The sequence below is a fragment of the Pleurodeles waltl genome, chromosome 1_1, assembly GCF_031143425.1.
Source record: "Pleurodeles waltl isolate 20211129_DDA chromosome 1_1, aPleWal1.hap1.20221129, whole genome shotgun sequence".
In the NCBI taxonomy this organism is placed as follows: domain Eukaryota; kingdom Metazoa; phylum Chordata; class Amphibia; order Caudata; family Salamandridae; genus Pleurodeles; species Pleurodeles waltl.
Window position 1 is genome coordinate 381,029,073 of NC_090436.1, and position 19,890 is coordinate 381,048,962.

The following is a 19,890-nucleotide window of genomic DNA, read 5'->3' on the forward strand; positions in this document are numbered from 1 at the left end:
ACCTTATCTGCTGAGCCCCCAGCTCAGGAATAAATCTCTCCTTCAAACCTGATATCTGCACAGCTGCAGGTTGAAGACTTCGTGAGGCACTGTTGGTTAGACCAAGTCTTGCTCTGTCTCAGAAACCTGCGTGTCCTGATGCAGCAGAGATGACTGATTCCACCAGAGTCTTGCCTCCTCCCTTTCCTGGTGCTGCACCACCAAGTCCAACTAGCCATCCCTGCCCTTCATTAAGGACATAGATCCTCGATGTGGGCCCAGTCTGTCCTTCCCACGGGCCCCTTCACTAGAGCACCCTCCTGGTTACAGAGCTAGGATTCGGTCACCACCTCAGTTTTCTAGACAGTCTCAGTCATCCTCTGGCATCCTGAAAAACTGTGAGCATCCACTGTGGACCACTTTCAGCTTAGCCAGGCAAAGCAACATATAATTAAGTCCCATAGCTTTCAGCTTTTCTTTAACACCACTAAATTACTGCCTCTGTTGTTGGACAGTTCGTGTACTGTCTGGGAACATGCGTATGAAATAGTTTTCAAATTAGGGGTCCCCCTTCCGATGCACCTCCTGTCAGATGGCACCCCAATCTCTATGGTTGAGGATCTTCACTTTAACGGTTCTTGAGGCACCTCCCATGGTGACGGCAGGGCCAACGACCTATGTTCCCACTCCACCACAAATAGCTGTGACAGACCTGTGTCCGGGAGCTTCACTTTAATCCAGCCCTCCAGGAACAGCTCCAGGGCATTGCCTTCGGCCTTCTTGGGAAACCCCACAAATCTCAGATTGTATCTGCAGGACCGACCCTCCATGTCCTTTGCCCACATCTCCAACCTCTGCGACTGGGTCTTGAGCGCGGACACCGTAGCTTTCAGCATCACCATTTCTTCTTTCAATTTGGACACTAGCTGTTCTGTCATGACAGATCTTTCAGCCGCCTTACAGACATCCACCTGCAACAAGTTAATGTCTAATGCCATGGCTTCAATCTACGCTTGTAGTGTTGTACTGGAAGCCTTGATTGCCACTAAGATCTGTGCTCCCTGTCGGGCCCTGTGGGTCCTGCAGTCTTCCATGTTATCAGCCGGTGGGCCACCACCCATCCCAGAGGCAGTAAATTGGTTGAGTTTCGTTTGTTACATACTTCTAGGTTCTCTGTCTTTACCCATTGCTCACGTCAGTTCAGCTGCACCCAGCTACTTCCTAATGTTTGGTCAAAGAAGAGTGTGAGCTGTGCGCACCCCGAAAAGCCCCAGGGGTTTGTCTCGTCTGGCGTGAAGCAGAGGTCCACCAGGTGCGTTTGGTGCAACTATTGGTGGTCCAAACCAGACTATGTGCATATAGGACCTCCCCCTGCAGGCCCCCTCAGCTTGGGTCCATTCACCTGTTGGGAGAGGGTGCCAGGGGCTCATTCGGCCCTCAAGTCCACCGGACTGTCTCCACCTTTCCGCCCATGGTACAGCACACCTGGGACCCACTGCAGCCTACAGGAAGGACCTCCCCTCTTTCCATCAACAGTAAACCCTTCACCATCATTCTTCATCAAGGTCCCAATGTAGGCCTCACCCCACATTTCAAGCCACCGGAGAACAGCTGCAGCTCCCCGAGCTGGTCACAGATGCAGGACGTAACTTCCCCAGGGGTGAGGGAGCGGGTGAAACACAGATGTGTCAGGCAAGACTTAGGCTTCCCCAAACACTGCACTGGTCCCAGAATGCGGCACGGCTAACCCCTAGGTATGTTCTTTGGCAAGGGGGTGGCAGGTGGAATGGGTGATCAGCAGCCCACCGTGTCTGCTACGCTCAGTCCACACACCAGGCTACGCCGAGTAGTTAAGCTGTGCAGGCCCTCATGCATCCCGCCCGTGTATTGGGTTGTGGCTCAGTTGACGGTGATAGGTTGTCAACGCTTGTTTGTTAAAGCTGGCACTTAGTTTTCTGCATTAGGCATTTACTGCGAGCAGATTGCAAATATGGGATAGGCAGGGGAAGAGAAAGATGAAAAAAAAAGCGTCACAAATTGAGAAAGCAAAAAGCTGCAAGAAGGAGGTAAAGGAGAAGCACGTGTATATAAATGGATTAAAAATGGATTAAAAAGGCCCAAGACAACTTTAGAGTTACGCTGCCTCAACATTCAGTGCTCGTACATTTAAATGCCTTTGTTCATAAAAGACCAGCATCCGTTTGTAATTGGCCCAAAAAGATAAACAGAGGAAAGAGAAAACAGGGTGCCTGACTGGGATGGCTGTTTAAACAGCGAGATGTTTATCATGTGACAGTGAATCACTCGCAAACACTATAAAAGTTTGAAGCAAAAGAAAAAAGATTGAGAAAGATTCCTTCTCTAAAAGCTCTATCACAGAGAAAGAAAAATTGATTGATTACCCCTCAAATGGCTGAACGCTGTGATCCTTGTTAACTCACTTAATTTCATCCCACCTCCGCCATCAGTGGTACTTAAATACTTAGTTGTTAAGCGCTATATGAAACAAGCAACAACGTGGGAGAGGTGGTGTGGACAGGCAGACACGAAATGGACACTCAACGACATGCAAGATGTGCTGGGGGACAGCAGTGCGAGCCGAGGCAAAAGAAAAAAGTAGTGCACCTGAAACTAATTAAATGGGCAGAAGTTAACTGAGTCATGTAACAAGGTTAGTCTGCAAGGCATAGCAAAACAGCCTCAAGGTGGGACAAACGTAAAGCATTTACCAAGGAAATTAAGGGATTTTCGAACGGCAGACCCAGGAACGAATGCAAGTGATGGGCGTGGTTAAAGCCCATAGAATAGATTACAATATATAGAAAAGCGGCGGTTGCGCACTGCTATGCTCAACCTAAAAAGGGATTCTTAGTATGGAGACTCTCTCAAAATTCCTTTTTGGGGTTAAGACTATTTTAACCACAGCATATCTGCTCAGTTATCATCAGCGAGGATGGGAATTTTTGGCCTACATGGCTGAATGCTGTAGCATTGTTAAGGTTTGCAGAAAGGGTGTCCATGTCAAAGAATTAATGACAATTCCTTATATGGGCTATATAGAGACATTTAATGTTTGCAAACTACAAATAAGTGCACTGGCATTTAAAAATGACCATAATGTTGAAAAAACAAATGATATTTCTACAATGAGAAACACTTGTTAACCTTTTGTCCCAGGCAAGATGGCCGACCAGCAGTGGTGAGTGTAAGCTCTGGCTTGTGTTAAAAACCCAACTTGATTCCGGGGTCGCTCAGGGCCATGGACCTGGCACCAATCAGTAGACCCCACGTGAGCGGACAACAGGTGACGGCCCAGACAACTTGGGAGCTCTGAGCCAGCCAGGAGATGAAGTGGGCCAGCGGTGGCTTGGGGCCACAGCCGGGGTGACGGAGGGAGGCAGACTGTCCGCCTCATCCCTGGCCTCAGCATATCTGTTTATTTTGACAATGTTTTTTAGACGTTACATAGCAGCGCTAGCAACTATGCAGCATGTCTTAAAGTTTTTTAAAAAGCAGTACAAGACAGTCAACGCTGTCTGCATCATAGCATTTTAAAAAAAAAAAAACACTTTGAACCATGTTGTAGAACATCTAGCGCCACTGTGCAACGTGTCTATGGGTTGACAGCGCCATACTGCTTTTTTGTTAACTTTGACATGCTGCACAATAGCTAGCGCTGCTGTGTAACATATCTAAAAAGCATTCACAAAACAAGAGTTCGCTGAGTTGAAGCCTATTGGCTTTGCCACTGCTTGTTTTTTATAGTTACCGTCAACGTTTTGGACTGATGCTGCTTTTTTTTTCAACTCTTAAGAGTGCACAGAGGCCTGCTAACCAGATGTCAGTGCCTGTGCCCTAACCTTAAGCTGTTTGTTTTGACTGGCTTATAACCAAGTGGCATACTTCACTTGTAACTTTCAACTCATGTTGCTGTGCTTAGAACTTATTGCTTGTGTTATGTGTTTGTCACTGTTTTTAATTTATTTTTCGTGTCTTGCAAATAAACTCTACTGGTTATGTTTTTTTTTTAGGATTTTAAAGTTTCAGGAACGGGGCGTTTTACAAAGTAAAGCACTTCGTTGTTAAATTTCAATGGAAAATAAACACACCATTTTCAGTGTTGGTGTCACTGTAACATAGTACCTTTTGTGGCCAAAAGAGATCCCAAGGGACACCTAGGGACAGCCTGTGGTACTGCACCCTTTCCCTGCTTTGTGCGCATTACAACAGTAAATATTGCAGGCTTTTTGCAGCCAGCATATTACATGTACAAACAAATTAACATAAACATGTTGCTACTGCTTACATTTCACTTGCTTTACTTAATCTTGCATTCTCTCCGAGTGTTTACTTTTCCAGGATGTTGTTACTTATTTTTTTTCCAGCCTGCATACTACTCTTGTCTACCCTACCTCATAACCTATTGTCCGGTTCTCAAGCGCCACAAGGTCATACGAGTGGCAATAGCGCTATGCAAATATCAGCATTCTACTGCATACCAAAAAAAAAGTTACAAAAAAACGTTTTCAGCACCAATACTTCTAACTTTCGCAAATGCAAGACCTAATGCATTACAAATGTTTGTCAGATGGGCCAAGTATGCAGTAGGTCTTTTGTTAGACCTCAACATAGTGTTTGCCACCATTTTATTTTAATTGTTTACACCACATGGTTTTTGGTAGGACCACCTGAGACTGGGGCTTTTTTTCTCTCTTTATTTGCTACTATGAAGTTCTTTCTTAATGTTGTCCTCCTTGGAATTTGTTGTCAAGTCTGTTGAAAATCATTTTCTCCTTTGTTGCACCCTGGTCTCTCTTACATACTACATGCTGATTAGAGGATCTGCATTTTAATGGTTCATTTGTTGCTGGCACAAACTGTCATGTCAATCCAGTTAAAAGAGCTGAGCCACTGATTCAAATCCTAATGAAAGTAGCTCTGTTTCCGTAGTGGATGATAACGGTGGGTGTAATTGACCGTTGTCTTAAAAGTGCCTTTGATAATTACTATATTTTTCACCCGAATGGCAAACAGTATAGATTTGTCTGTCAGGTCTGTGTGCAGTTTATCTTTTTGTAACCTAGATGTTTAATTGATCATCCTTGATTGTAATAAATGGAAGGTTATTATTATTATTCATTCAAAATCTCAACTAGATCACATTTCCCCCATATCAGAAACGCAGATGCCAAATTATTTTATTGGACGTAGTATCCACGTTAATTTGCGTACCTTGCGTCTCATTCTTCTAGTTTTAGTTAAATCCATAACTAATGCTTGTGTGTCCCTCAACATTATGGTTGCAACATCTTTTTAAAATGCAATCGCAATTCAAAACTAGAATTCCTCTACTTCATTCAAGAACATTGCAGCTGGACACATTGCAGTCTCATAAGTAGAGGTTATTATGATTCTCTATATGTAGGCACCATGAAAGAAAATGAATCTTCTTTCATTATCATGTATTTGAATTGGTTTGTATAGCACTGCGTGCATCCTTATGACTGTTTTCTGCACAAGGTTTTTCAAAGAGAGGATCCTTTCCATTTCTTTGACGTAAAAGGAGCAGTCCCTGTCAAACTTTTCATGCTGGAAGTCTGTTCATGACGCAGCCACATGTTAATTGTGTTTGTTAGTGGATTATTGCTTACCTGTGAACTCTTTTCTCTTAATCCAATGTGCATGACAAACCTCAAAATTCCACTTGCATGTTGTTCACACCAACTTTTCATTTATCAACTCTGGGTTCTATAATTCATCTTAATAGGTCTTATTTTACCTGTTGAACATTATGACTCTGTGCTTGTGGCATGTGCAGCTGTAGGTACACATCCCCTTGATACTACTGTCATTTAGTGTTGGGCTCGAACTTGTACAACTTGCTTTTCTTCGAAGAAGTCTTTCAAGTCATGAGGTATAGTGACTTTGCCTATGGCTGGTAATGCGCATGGGCATTGGTTCCATTGAGATTGTTTTCTCCCGCTGTCTGGGTCGGACGTGTGTCACTGAAGCTCCAAGTCGACACTGCATGGCGTTCCTTGTCGAGGCTGTCTGGTGCATCTGTTGGCACGATACAATCATGTTGTCTGCAGTTTTTTCACCTTCGTCTGGGTTCATTCAACTCTGCACCTGAGATATTTTTGACACTTTGTTCAGGGCTCCAGCCTTCTCAGGACTTTTCCTCTGGTGTTTGCAAGCCATGATGGAAAGGTCCCCTATCTAGTACTGTGCAGAGTGCATAAGACCTGGCCTTCTTCAGCACTGGCTGTGCCTTCTGCACCTTCTGGATTCTTTGCTCTTTGGAGCCGAAGCACCATTCGACATCCAGACCGGCTTTGAAGCAGAAACAGCAGGCGGCGCCAAGTTAACCTACCACAACACATTCCAAAGTGGACTCTGAGAAACCCAGTGCCCAATTCTTCAGCACCTTTAGGAGGAGATAGACAGTAAGCAGAAGATACTGTTCATCCACCCACAAACAGGCAAGGTTTCTGCGAAACTGCCACGGAAGGTGCAGGACATTCTTACTCACAAAAGGACGCCTCCCATTGAAGAGCAGCTGACCCTGGAGCCACCATAACCTCCTAAGCTGAAGAGGCATCAGAACTATCTCTATAACCTCTAGTTCCTCGTCCTTCTCCTAATATACCAGCTTCTCTACCCAAGAACCCTACTCCTCCACTTGAAGCCCTTACTTCCCCCCACCACACAGGTCACTTCTGCCATCCTCTCCACATTCCTCCTATGTGGAGGGTAGTCTATTAGCTACGGACCCATATGATGTCCCATGTTATCTACAGCCCTGGGATGATCCCTGGGACGATTATGGTGTTGTCCACCAAGTTAACAACGACCCTGGCCTCCAGCCAGTTAAGCCCTCCCTTCCGGGTAATACTACCTCATATCATGAGGTCATTCACAGGGTGGCTAGCTTACATAAGGTAGACTTACACACTATCACAGAAGAGGATGACGTCTTGGTAGAAACACTCTCTCACACTCTACACCCTCCGCCCCAATACTACTCATGCTCAAGGGTATGTCAGGATCCCTGACAAAAAAATATGACCTCCCCCCCACAGATCTCTTTTTATTATAGAGAAGCTCCCACCAGACTTTCTGGTCATGCATATACAACCTGTTAACAAGCAAATTCTGCTTGATAAGCAAAGTAAAAGGATCTGTGTGCCAAGCAAACACATGGCCACTCAATCTGAGAGCCATTGGTGCATCCCTAACTCGGTCAGCCTACTCTCTAGGTACAATCGAGCACAGTGGGATGAGATGGGAGACCTACTCCAACACCTCCCGGATCAGTACAGGCAAAGGGTGGCAGTAGCTTTTAGCGGAGGGCCTAAACATCTCCAATACAATCATGAGGTGCACCTTGGACGTGGCTCATACAGTCACCAGGGGTATTAACTCCAGTATTCTGATACCCCGATATGCCTTGCTATGTGTCTCTGGCTTCAAGCCAGGAGTCGACATCATGTAATCAGCATGCCTTTTGATGGGGGACACCTCTTTGGGCCTCAGATTGATCAGATGCTAGAAAAGCTCCAAAAGAACACGGCCAAAGCAGTGGGGGTTGTTCAGTCCTCATCGCCCTTTAGGTCTTTTTGTTGCTCAGAGTTCAGTGCATCACCAAAGCCTGTCTGGGCTATTCCAGTGGGGCCTATAGAGGGACTAACTCCGAAGGTAGGGACAGAGGCTCTGTGGCAAACCTAGCCAACCACTCCAAGCAGTGACACCTCTACCTTCCCCCTCAACCACACTACGCCTGTCAGGGGACGCCAGCAGAGGTTCCTTGCACAATGACAAAACATCACCTCAGGCCAGTGGGTTCCGTCTATTGTAGAACAGAGCTACTGACTGGAACTTACTGCTCCAAAACAAACACACACACTCTTCCCTCTTTTCTCTTTTCTCCCACCCCTCCCCCGGACACCTGTGCCTCCATACCACCATGAAAAAGGGGTGTACTTCTTGTACTTTCTGATCCCCCAAGGAAAACGGGGCACTCGGGCCCCCCAAAAAGTGCATCCTGTCAGACCACTTCCACATGGTCACGCTGCAGGACATCATTCCACTACTGCAGCAAGGCGACACCATGACTTCCCTCGGCCTCAACGACACCTTTTTCCACGTTCCGATCCACCCTGCGCATCGTCTCAGGTTTGTGGTAAGTGGGCAACACTTTCAATGATTGCCACTCACCTCCAGAGGAGCGGCGTCCATGTGTTCCTGTACGTCAAAGATTGGCTGATAAGGAATCAAGCAGACAGCAGTGCATCCCCCACCTCCAGATCTCTTCCACGGTCTCTGTTTCACTATCGACGTGGGCAAGTCCCACCTCCAACCCCTTCTGATACAGTTCTTTTTAATGCCATTTCTAAACTTAGTCACTGGTAAAGCTTATTCCACCTGTGCACTGGTTCAAGTCTTTCAGCTCCTGCTGCATCTTTTTCAGCCAAATCACCAGCTGACAGTCAAGACAGCAATGCACTTACTCTGCATGATGGCTTCCTGCATTGCCATTGCTCCACAAGCTCGATTACACATGCATCCATTTCAAGAGTGCCTGGTGCCACAATGATCCCAAGCGTAGAGTCCCACAAAGGATCTGGTGTTGATTTGTGACAGCAACCATAGCTGTCTATAGTGCTGGAACAGCAGCAACTTGTTGCAGGGCATGCTCTTCCTCAACCTGGTCCCTAAGTGACCATCACCACGGATGCCTCTCTCACAAGTTGGGGGGTGTATTTTCAGGAAATGCTTGTTCAGGGCATGAGGACATACTTTCAGCAGACCATCCACATCAATGATTTGGAATTACTGGTAGTCTAACTGGCTCTAAAAGCTTTCTTCTGCCATGTACATCACAGAACAGTCCTGATCAGAACAGACAACATAACTGCCTTGTAATACCTTCAGAAGCAAGGGGGCATGCATTCTCCCCAGCTGTCGGCATCAGAGCATTTGGTGCTGGGCAGTCCACCACAAGTACATCTGCTAGGAGCAGCCGCCGACAACGACAAAAATGCCCAAACTTTGTCTCCAGGTTCCTACACCCACAGCCGATGGGCAATGCACTATGGTCAGGGATATTTGCCTGCTATTTTCCGCCTCTCCCACTTCTTCCAAACGTGAGCCTAAGGCTACAGGATACCTCTCTCATCCTTGTCCTGGTGGCCCACACTTGGCCAGGCAACAGTGGTTTCCAACCCTCCTCAGTTGTCCGTAGACCCTAACTAGGAGTTCCTCAACCAGCTGGATCTTCTCACTCAACACCAGGTCACAGAGGGGCAACCCAAGCAGTTAAACCTTGTAATCTAGCACCTGGTGTCTTAGATTCTGGGTGTCTCAGTTTGCCAGCTGAGTCGATGTCCATCCTTAAAGAGGTTCACTGTCCCACTACTAGAGCCTATAATGCACCAAAGTGGCAGAGGTTCGTCCATTACTGCCTACCCAAACACGTTGATCCACTCGAGCAGGTGGTGTTAGTGTATGCTATCTTCTCTACTTAAAACACTACGGCATGGCTTACCTACAAAATATTGCAGCATAACTATAAAACAGGGAGGACTTGTCATTATTCAGAGTCCCTGTCATTAAAGCGTTTTTGGAAGGGCTTAAAAGGGTTCTTCCCCCAGGTTCCTCCAGCCTTGTATCTCAGTGTAGTGCTCACTAAGCTCATGAGATCCCCTTTTGACCCCCTTTCACATTTGCCCTCTCCAGTTTCTCTCCTGGAAAGTAGTGTTGCTTGTCACAATCACTTCCCTCAGGCATGTGAACGAGATTCAAGCTCTCACACCAAAATAATTTTACATGGTACACCCTGATATGGTAGTCCTTCAAACTTACTCAAAGCTTTTGGCCAAAGTTGTTGCTCCTTTCTACCTCAACCAGACAGTTGAAATCATGTTGTTCTTTCCACACCCAGATTCAGTAGCAGAGAGAGCTCTCCACACACTTGACTTAGAGGGCCCTCGTACTATATTGACAGGACAAGAGCTTTTCATAGGGCTCAACAGTTGTTTGCTGCCCTCACTAAACAACACAAGGCACTGCCATTTCCAAAGCAAGGATAGCTTATTGGTTAGTCAAGTACATTCATACCTGCTACTCCAGAGCCAAAAAACAGCCGTCTGCACCACCAAAACCACATTCTGCATGTATGAAGGCAGCCTCCATGGGCTTTCTATGTAGTATTCCAATAGTTGGCATTTGTAAAGTAGCTACCTGGTCTGCACCACACACATTCACCAAACACTAGTGTTTGAATGTACAAGCACATCAACAAGCTCAAGTGGGCCAGGCAGTACTATATTTACTACACACACTTTCAGGCCTCCGCAACATTCCCTGGCTAGCCACTGCTTAGGGGAGAACTGCTGTACAGTGTGCAGAGGATGTGTTTCTACTGTGAACTGAAAATGTTGTTAGCCCTGTAAGTATCGGTTCATGATATGTAGTGTTGTAGATTCATATGCTCCTACCGTCGTCCCTGGAAGCCTTCAGTTGTTGCAGATGTTTTCCTTTACTTTTCTTTTCCACATTTAGTTGCATAGTAATTTTTTGTCACTTCTCTGTTCAATCTCCATCCTCACCTGACATGCGGGAAAACTATTCAACAATGGAACTGATGCCCATGTGCATTACCATTCTTAGGAGGAGTCGCTATATCTCATGACTCAAAAAACGTCATAGAAGAAAAACAAGTCAGAGCCCAATACTAATAGAGTATGAAGAGCAAGTGAATCAACAGCACTGCATGCCACAAAAGGACGGTTACAGCGTAAGTAGTATTTTCCATTTCTCCACAAACCTCACCAGGTACCATACATTGTATCCTATAAAAAGCTACTTTTATCATAGTGCAGTTCACTACATATTTGTTTTATATCAAATGTTCCATTTGAGCAAATAACCTTTTTTTATAATTACTGTTTGAAAGTTACAATATTTGAAATCTATCCTATATTCTGCATGATTTACTTCATTTCCAGTACATGTTCTCATTTTCTTTCTGTGCAGCTTCCAGTATTTTATCCTCTGCCTTCAGGAAAGGTCAGAAAGGGACCTTAGTAGGCTATTCGCCAGAAGGCACTCCTTTGTATAACTTCATGGGAGATGCTTTGCAGCATACGTCTTCATCAGTTCCAAGATTCATTAAGGAATCACTGAAGCAGATCCTCGAGGAGTATGATTCCAGACAGATTTTCTACTTCTTATGCTTGAATCTGGTAAGTAATGTTAATGTCATGTCTGTGATAACCAAATAAGAGGCATACTTGTGCTTTGGCCACTTACATACTACGACTATGTTATATGAAACTACCTGATAATCAGGTAAATTTAATAGGCAGGCTCCTGCATCATTTACAAAAATACTATACATTCCTGTGTGTGAAGAAGATCTAGTTATGTCCTTCAGTCTTTTAGAGAATTCCTCTTTATAATAAAAACTTTTTTTCCTAGTTACTGACCGGCACCTGAGTTGACGTTAATGATACTAGATACTTTAGCCTAGTGCAAATGGTAATTCTCAGAATTATGTTGCTATTGATTTAAAGCTTGGTGAAATTTAACTAATGACCTTGGTAATATCTACAGACAGAATGCAAAGTTTCTTCACCCGTTAAGTCATAAACGTGATGTGTTGCATGGGAATATAACATTTCCTAGCTTTAGTAGCTGAAAATGTCAGTGCTATTAAGGACACAGAGGCAAAGATTATGCTTAACCTTTCTTCACTTTATTATACAGCACCTTTAAAATCTCAAAGAAAAAACTTCCTTTCCCATGAACCCTTGGGAAAACCCATTGCAACAACAACCAATCAGAATGTCTTCATCCAAATATAGTCCATTAACATTCTCTATACTTCCTCTTTCTTTGTGCGGCAAACCTCGTCCGTTAAGCCATGATCACTCCTGCTTAGAAAAAATCATTTCTTGCAAGAAACACAGAAAATGTTTGTAACTGAACCGTTTTAATACCCTAGAGGTAGCATAAGCATGTACATGATGCAGTCACAAATTCAAACATCATGGGTTAACATGACAATATACCCAAGACAGATCAATTCCTCACTCAAAGTATGTTATACCATAAAGCATTTAAAAAGCTCCACCCCAATGTCTCTAATTGTTTTATAGGGAGGGAGAACGTCCAATTTAGATTGGGATTATCCTCGCCTATGTGTCCTTAATAGAATTGAAACGTTCTGTTACTAAAGTTAAGAAATTTTGCATTCTATGACAAGACCAGAGACGAGGATTATGTTAGTTCAAAGATTCTTCATGATCAGCGTGGCCACATTACCCGCTGCTTTAAAGTAAAAAAATTTGAACATAGACTATGATGACCAATCAGACACATTCAAGATATCTTTCAGCCGAGCCCCCAAGAGAAAACCTTTGAAAGCAATTGCCCTTCTGGATGAGTGGGCATCAAAGACCAAAATGTTAATGCCTGCCTCCTACATGACATACTTTACCCATCTAGTAATAGTGGGAGAAGACACTGCTTTAAACAGGAAATCAGGAGTTGGCGTTCCCCGGCAGGGCGTCACTTGTACATCATAGCCTCGTAAGCTTTAAGACATCTGATCACACTAAGCTTGGACTGTTGGGAAAATCAGGATACAATATCACTCTAGAGTTAGATTTCTTCTATCTAGAAATGTAGAAAGTAACCACTTCGGGGGTTAATACCCTACCTGTAATATCCAGGGCTCTGACATCGGATACTCTTTTACATGAAAGTAAACATAGCAGCATGGCCAGCTTACTAGATACTTGTTTCCTCGTATGGTATTTCTTGAGGGACTCCGAATAAAACAGATTAAGGATTTGTTTTGACATCCCACAGGACAGAGTACCTAGGTTCCGGTGGGACAGACTATTGTATGCCCCTCATCAGTTACCTGACAAAAGGATGTTCCCGACCGTAGGACCATCAGTAGGACAGTGGCCCGCCGATATTGCAAACCTAAAGGTGTTCACAGATCGATAGGTCAGCGCATCCGAGACCAACATGGACATAAAGTACAAAATGTAGACCACTTGGAACCCATGGGGTCAGTATCCCTCTGAATACACCAAAGTACCTATTACCCCAAGCGGAACTATGCCTCTTATTCGTTCTAGCTACCCAGGCCTTTGACAGCAGAGTCTCTGCTTCCTTCAAAAGTCCTCCGATCGTCCATCGGCTCCTGAAATCTTCCACGCCATTAGATGGAACAACCCCTCCTGAATCAAGTGGTGAGGACTCTCTGAGATGGACTGGGGGGTAGATGGATTGAAAAATCACAGGAAAGCTCCATCATCACTGGAAACCATACTTGAGACCTCTTGAGACAAATGCAAAAAGAACAGTTGATGGACAGAATGTAGACCAAATCAAACATTCACCCCAAGTCACACATCTGGGTTTAAATCTATCAGTTTTTTTGCTCACCATGCCATTCCAGTTTGGACCCAGCCATATGCAAATCAGTCCTGACCCTGTTGCCCATGGGAACAGTCCAGCCCGAACTGCCAGGCCAGGTCCTCCCTGGACCCGAAACAAGCATCCTAGGTCCGGTTTTGGGGTATCCCCCCTCTTCAGCCATGCTAGCTTGAATCTGGTGGCATAGTGAGCACGGGACCCACGTCTGGGCATCCTCTTCCCACTTGAGGCGACAAATGCAAAAAGAACATTTGATGGACAGAATGTAGACCAAATCAAACATTCTTAAGTTTTGAGTGCTGTGGCTTGATTGTTGTATTTGTATGCCATGTATCCTGTTGAATACATGCTCATGTCTTAGGGTAGTAAGGCATAGGCCATTCAGGACTGTTATTCGAACACTGTATACAGTGATCACACCGCAAAATAATAACGATATGTTCGATGGCATCTGTCGCTGTAGATACACATGGTATGCATGAGCTCGCCATCTGGTGTTGGGTCGGAGTGTTACAAGTTGTTTTTCTTCGAAGAACTCTTTTCGAGTCACGGGACCGAGTGACTCCTCCTTCTGTACTCATTGCGCATGGGCGTCGACTCCATCTTCGATTGTTTTCTTTCCGCCATCGGGTTCGGACGTGTTCCTGTCGCTCCGGGTTTCGGAACGGAAAGATAGCTGAAAACGGAAGATTTTCGACGGTATCGTTGCGATCCGGTTCGAGATAGACACATACGACGACGCGTTGAACATCGAAGCGCTTCGGTGCCCTTCGGGGTAGATTTCGGCACCTAGTCGGGGCCTAGTCGGCCCGACCGCGTGGAGAACAACGCCGATGGAACGGACCCCGTTTCGATTCTGCCCCGAATGCCACAACAAATATCCTTATACGGACCTACACTCGGTCTGTAACCTGTGCCTGTCACCCGAGCACAGCGAAGAATCCTGTGAGGCCTGTCGGGCGTTCCGGTCCCGAAAAACTCTGCGCGACCGTCGAGCGAGAAGACTGCAGATGGCGTCCACGCCAAAGGAGCGTCGACAATTCGAGACAGAAGAGGAACAGGAGGAATCCTTTTCCATCCAGGATTCAGACTCCGACGAGCTAGACTCTACAAAAACTGTGAGTAAGACGTCGAGATCAGATCTTAAAAAAGGAAAGAAGGCCCAGGGGACGCCACTGCCAACCGGCCATGGCTCCACCCAAATTCTCGGTGACCAACAATCGGCACCGAAAAAGGCCCATTCAGTGTCGAGATCGTCCGACTTCGGTCGAGACACCGGCACGCAGCCTCCTCGGGACCGAGAGAGTGCTAAACAGAAGCATCGGCACCGAGAGTTCGGTGTCGACACAGATCGACGCCGAGACAGTGGCGCCGAAGACCATAGAGGCCAAGAATTTTCGGCACAGAAAAAGAGGAAGGTTACCTCGGAGCCGAAAAAACAATCAACGGGGTTTTCGGAGCCGAAAAAAGCGATTTCAGACCCTGTTTCAGGCTCCTATACTGAAGAGCATTCTATGTCTTCACAAATGAAGAAACATAGATTTGAACAAGAACTGCAATCCACTGACGTGGATCACACGCAAAAGCGTATCTTTATTCAGCAGGGGACTGGGAAGATCAGTACCCTTCCACCTGTCAAACGAAAGAGAACGCTTCAGTTTACTCCTCAGCAGCAAACAGCACAAAAGATAACACCTCCTCCCTCGCCTCCACCTGTAACTCCGGCTTCACCAACTTACACCCCGTCACATTCGCCAGCTCACACCGCCATGAGCCACGATGACCAAGATCAGGATGCGTGGGACTTGTACGATGCACCAGTGTCTGATAACAGCCCAGACACATACCCAACTAGGCCATCACCACCGGAAGACAGCACAGCCTACTCACAAGTGGTGGCTAGAGCAGCACTATTCCATAATGTGGAACTACACTCAGAACAAGTAGAGGATGATTTTTTATTTAACACCCTCTCTTCAACCCACAGCTCCTACCAAAGCCTGCCGATGCTCCCAGGCATGCTCCGCCATGCAAAGGACATTTTCAAGGAGCCAGTTAAAAGTAGGGCAGTGACGCCTAGGGTGGACAAAAAGTATAAGGCGCCTCCTACGGACCCTGTATTCATCACCTCTCAGCTGCCACCAGATTCTGTGGTGGTAGGGGCTGCCAGAAAACGGGCAAATTCACACACTTCTGGGGATGCACCTCCCCCAGATAAAGAAAGCAGGAAGTTTGATGCAGCCGGGAAGAGGGTTGCTGTCCAAGCAGCAAACCAGTGGCGTATCGCAAATTCACAAGCGCTGCTAGCGCGATACGACAGAGCCCACTGGGATGAGATGCAGCATCTCATTGAACATCTCCCAAAAGATCTGCAAAAAAGAGCAAAACAGGTTGTTGAGGAGGGTCAAAACATCTCCAACAATCAAATACGCTCCTCCATGGATGCAGCAGACACGGCCGCAAGGACCATTAATACGTCGGTTACCATCCGTAGGCACGCATGGCTCAGAACGTCTGGATTCAAGCCAGAAATTCAGCAGGCAGTGCTTAACATGCCAGTAAACAAAAAACTTCTGTTCGGTCCGGAGGTCGACACAGCCATAGAAAAGCTCAAGAAGGACACTGACACTGCCAAGGCCATGGGCGCACTCTACTCCCCGCAGAGCAGAGGATCTTATAACACCTTCCGCAAAACACCTTTTAGAGGAGGGTTTCGGGGTCAGGCCACACAAGCTAGCACCTCACAGTCCGCACCGCCCACCTACCAGGGACAGTACAGGGGAGGTTTTCGGGGCCAGTACAGAGGGGGGCAATTCCCTAGGAATAGAGGAAGATTTCAAAGCCCCAAAACCACTACCAACAAGCAGTGACTCACACGTCACTCACCCCTCCCACACAACACCAGTGGGGGGGAGGATACGTCAATATTACGAAGCATGGGACAAAATAACTACAGACACATGGGTCCTAGCAATTATCCAACATGGTTATTGCATAGAATTCATACAATTCCCTCCAGACATACCACCAAAATCACAAAATTTATCAAAATACCATTCACAGCTTCTAGAGATAGAAGTTCAAGCACTACTTCAAAAAAATGCAATAGAATTAGTACCAAGCACACAAATAAACACAGGAGTTTATTCACTGTACTTCTTGATACCAAAAAAGGACGAAACACTGAGACCAATTCTAGACCTCAGGGTAGTAAACACATTCATCAAATCAGACCACTTTCACATGGTCACACTACAAGAAGTGTTACCATTGCTCAAAAAACACGACTACATGACAACCCTAGACCTCAAGGACGCATATTTCCATATACCAATACATCAGTCACACAGGAAATATCTAAGGTTTGTATTCAAAGGAATACATTACCAATTCAAAGTATTGCCTTTTGGTTTAACAACCGCTCCAAGAGTATTCACAAAATGCCTAGCAGTAGTCGCTGCACACATCAGAAGGCAGCAAATACATGTGTTCCCGTATCTAGACGACTGGCTAATCAAAACCAGTTCGCTCACACGATGCTCAAACCACACAAATCAAGTCATACAAACCCTCTACAAACTAGGGTTCACCGTCAACTTTGCAAAATCAAACATTCTGCCAAGCAAAGTACAGCAATATCTAGGAGCCATAATAGACACAACAAAAGGAGTAGCAACGCCAACTCCACAAAGGATCCACAATTTCAACAGGGTCATTCAACACATGTCTCCAAACCAAACAATACAAGCAAGAACAATACTACAGCTCCTAGGCATGATGTCCTCATGCATAGCCATTGTCCCAAACGCAAGACTGCACATGAGGCCCCTACAACAGTGCCTAGCCTCACAGTGGTCTCAAGCACAGGGTCACCTTCTAGATCTGGTGTTGCTAAACCGCCAAACTTACCTCTCGCTTCTATGGTGGAACAGTATAAATTTAAACATAGGGCGGCCTTTCCAAGACCCAGTGCCACAGTACGTAATAACAACAGATGCTTCCATGACAGGGTGGGGAGCACACCTCAATCAACACAACATAAGAGGACAATGGAACATACATCAAACAAAACTGCATATAAATCATCTAGAATTATTAGCAGTTTTTCAGGCACTAAAAGCTTTCCAACCAATCATAACCCACAAATACATCCTTGTCAAAACAGACAACATGACAACGATGTATTATCTAAACAAACAAGGAGGAACACATTCAACACAGTTAAGCTTGTTAGCTCAAAAAATATGGAAGTGGGCAATCCACCATCAAATTGGTCTAATAGCACAGTTTATTCCGGGGATCCAGAATCAGCTGGCAGACAATCTCTCTCGAGATCACCAGCAAGTCCACGAATGGGAAATCCACCCACAGATTCTGAACACCTACTTCACACTCTGGGGAACACCACAAATAGACTTATTTGCAACAAAAGAGAACGCAAAATGCCAAAACTTCGCGTCCAGATACCCACACAAGCAATCCCAAGGCAATGCCCTATGGATGAACTGGTCAGGAATATTTGCTTACGCTTTTCCTCCTCTCCCTCTCCTTCCTTACCTAGTAAACAAATTGAGTCAAAACAAACTCAAACTCATTTTAATAGCTCCAGCTTGGGCAAGACAACCCTGGTACACAACACTGCTAGATCTGTCTGTAGTACCACACATCAAACTGCCCAACAAACCAGATCTGTTAACGCAACACAACCAACAGATCAGACACCCGGACCCAGCATCGCTGAATCTAGCAATCTGGCTCCTGAAATCCTAGAATTTGGACACTTACAACTTAGCCAAGAGTGTATGGAAGTCATAAAGCAGGCCAGAAGGCCATCCACTAGACACTGCTACGCAAGTAAGTGGAAAAGATTTGTTTGGTACTGCCATCATAATCAGATACAACCACTAGACGCAACTCCAACACATATAGTAAATTACTTGCTCCATTTACAAAAAGCAAAGCTAGCCTTCTCTTCTATTAAAATACACCTTGCAGCAATATCTGCATACCTGCAAACTACCTATTCAACTTCCTTGTATAGGATACCAGTTATCAAAGCATTCATAGAAGGGCTTAAAAGAATTATACCACCAAGAACACCACCTGTTCCTTCATGGAACCTAAACGTGGTTCTAACAAGACTCATGGGCCCACCTTTCGAACCCATGCACTCTTGCGGAATACAATTCCTAACCTGGAAAGTTGCCTTTCTCATCGCCATTACATCTCTAAGAAGAGTAAGTGAAATTCAAGCGTTCACAACACAAGAGCCTTTTATACAAATACATAAAAATAAGGTCGTCCTACGACCTAATCCAAAATTTTTACCAAAAGTTATTTCACCATTCCATCTAAATCAAACGGTAGAACTACCAGTTTTTTTCCCACAGCCAGATTCTGTGGCTGAAAGAGCACTACATACATTAGATGTCAAAAGAGCATTAATGTACTACATTGACAGAACAAAAAACATCAGAAAAACTAAACAGCTATTTATTGCATTCCAAAAACCTCATGCAGGTAACCCAATATCAAAACAAGGTATAGCCAGATGGATAGTTAAATGCATCCAAATCTGCTACCTTAAAGCAAAAAGACAACTGCCCATTACTCCCAGGGCACATTCAACAAGGAAAAAAGGTGCTTCAATGGCCTTTTTAGGAAACATCCCAATGCAGGAAATATGTAAGGCAGCCACTTGGTCTACGCCTCACACATTCACCAAACACTACTGTATAGATGTGCTATCCGCACAACAAGCTTCAGTAGGTCAAGCTGTATTAAGAACTCTATTTCAGACAACTTCTACTCCTACAGGCTAATCCACCGCTTATGGGGAAATAACTGCTTACTAGTCTATGCATACCATGTGTATCTACAGCGACAGATGCCATCGAACTGAAAATGTCACTTACCCAGTGTACATCTGTTCGTGGCATCAGTCGCTGAGATTCACATGGACCCACCCACCTCCCCGGAAGCCTGTAGCAGTTCAGAAGTTACCTTCAATTTTGTACATTTGTATATATATTATTTAATCCTTTAATAGGTACATACTTACATTTTTCATTGCGCGGGCACTATTACTATAGTACAACTCCTACCTCACCCTCTGCGGGGAAAACAATCGAAGATGGAGTCGACGCCCATGCGCAATGAGTACAGAAGGAGGAGTCACTCGGTCCCGTGACTCGAAAACACTTCTTCGAAGAAAAACAACTTGTAACACTCCGACCCAACACCAGATGGCGAGCTCATGCATACCATGTGAATCTCAGCGACTGATGCCACGAACAGATGTACACTGGGTAAGTGACATTTTCATTATATTAGGTTTGGACACACATAGGAAGTGTAGTTAATTTGCCATTACTACAGTGCTAATGTTATTGGGTTATGGGCTCGCTGCCAGTTCTCAGCCCTTCAACCCAACCTAAGCATCTGCCAGGGGAAGAT

General features: G+C 45.2%; 1 protein-coding gene across 1 annotated transcript in view; it reads left to right on the forward strand.

Annotated features, from left to right (window-relative positions):
- The window catches only part of SLC30A5 (solute carrier family 30 member 5), a 302,331-nt gene that overhangs the window by 178,689 nt on the left and 103,752 nt on the right, over window positions 1-19,890 (forward strand). The window contains exon 10 of the mRNA XM_069223076.1: window positions 11,017-11,225. Within this exon, the coding sequence (XP_069079177.1) occupies window positions 11,017-11,225 (209 nt within the window). The remainder of the gene's footprint in view (window positions 1-11,016; window positions 11,226-19,890) is intronic.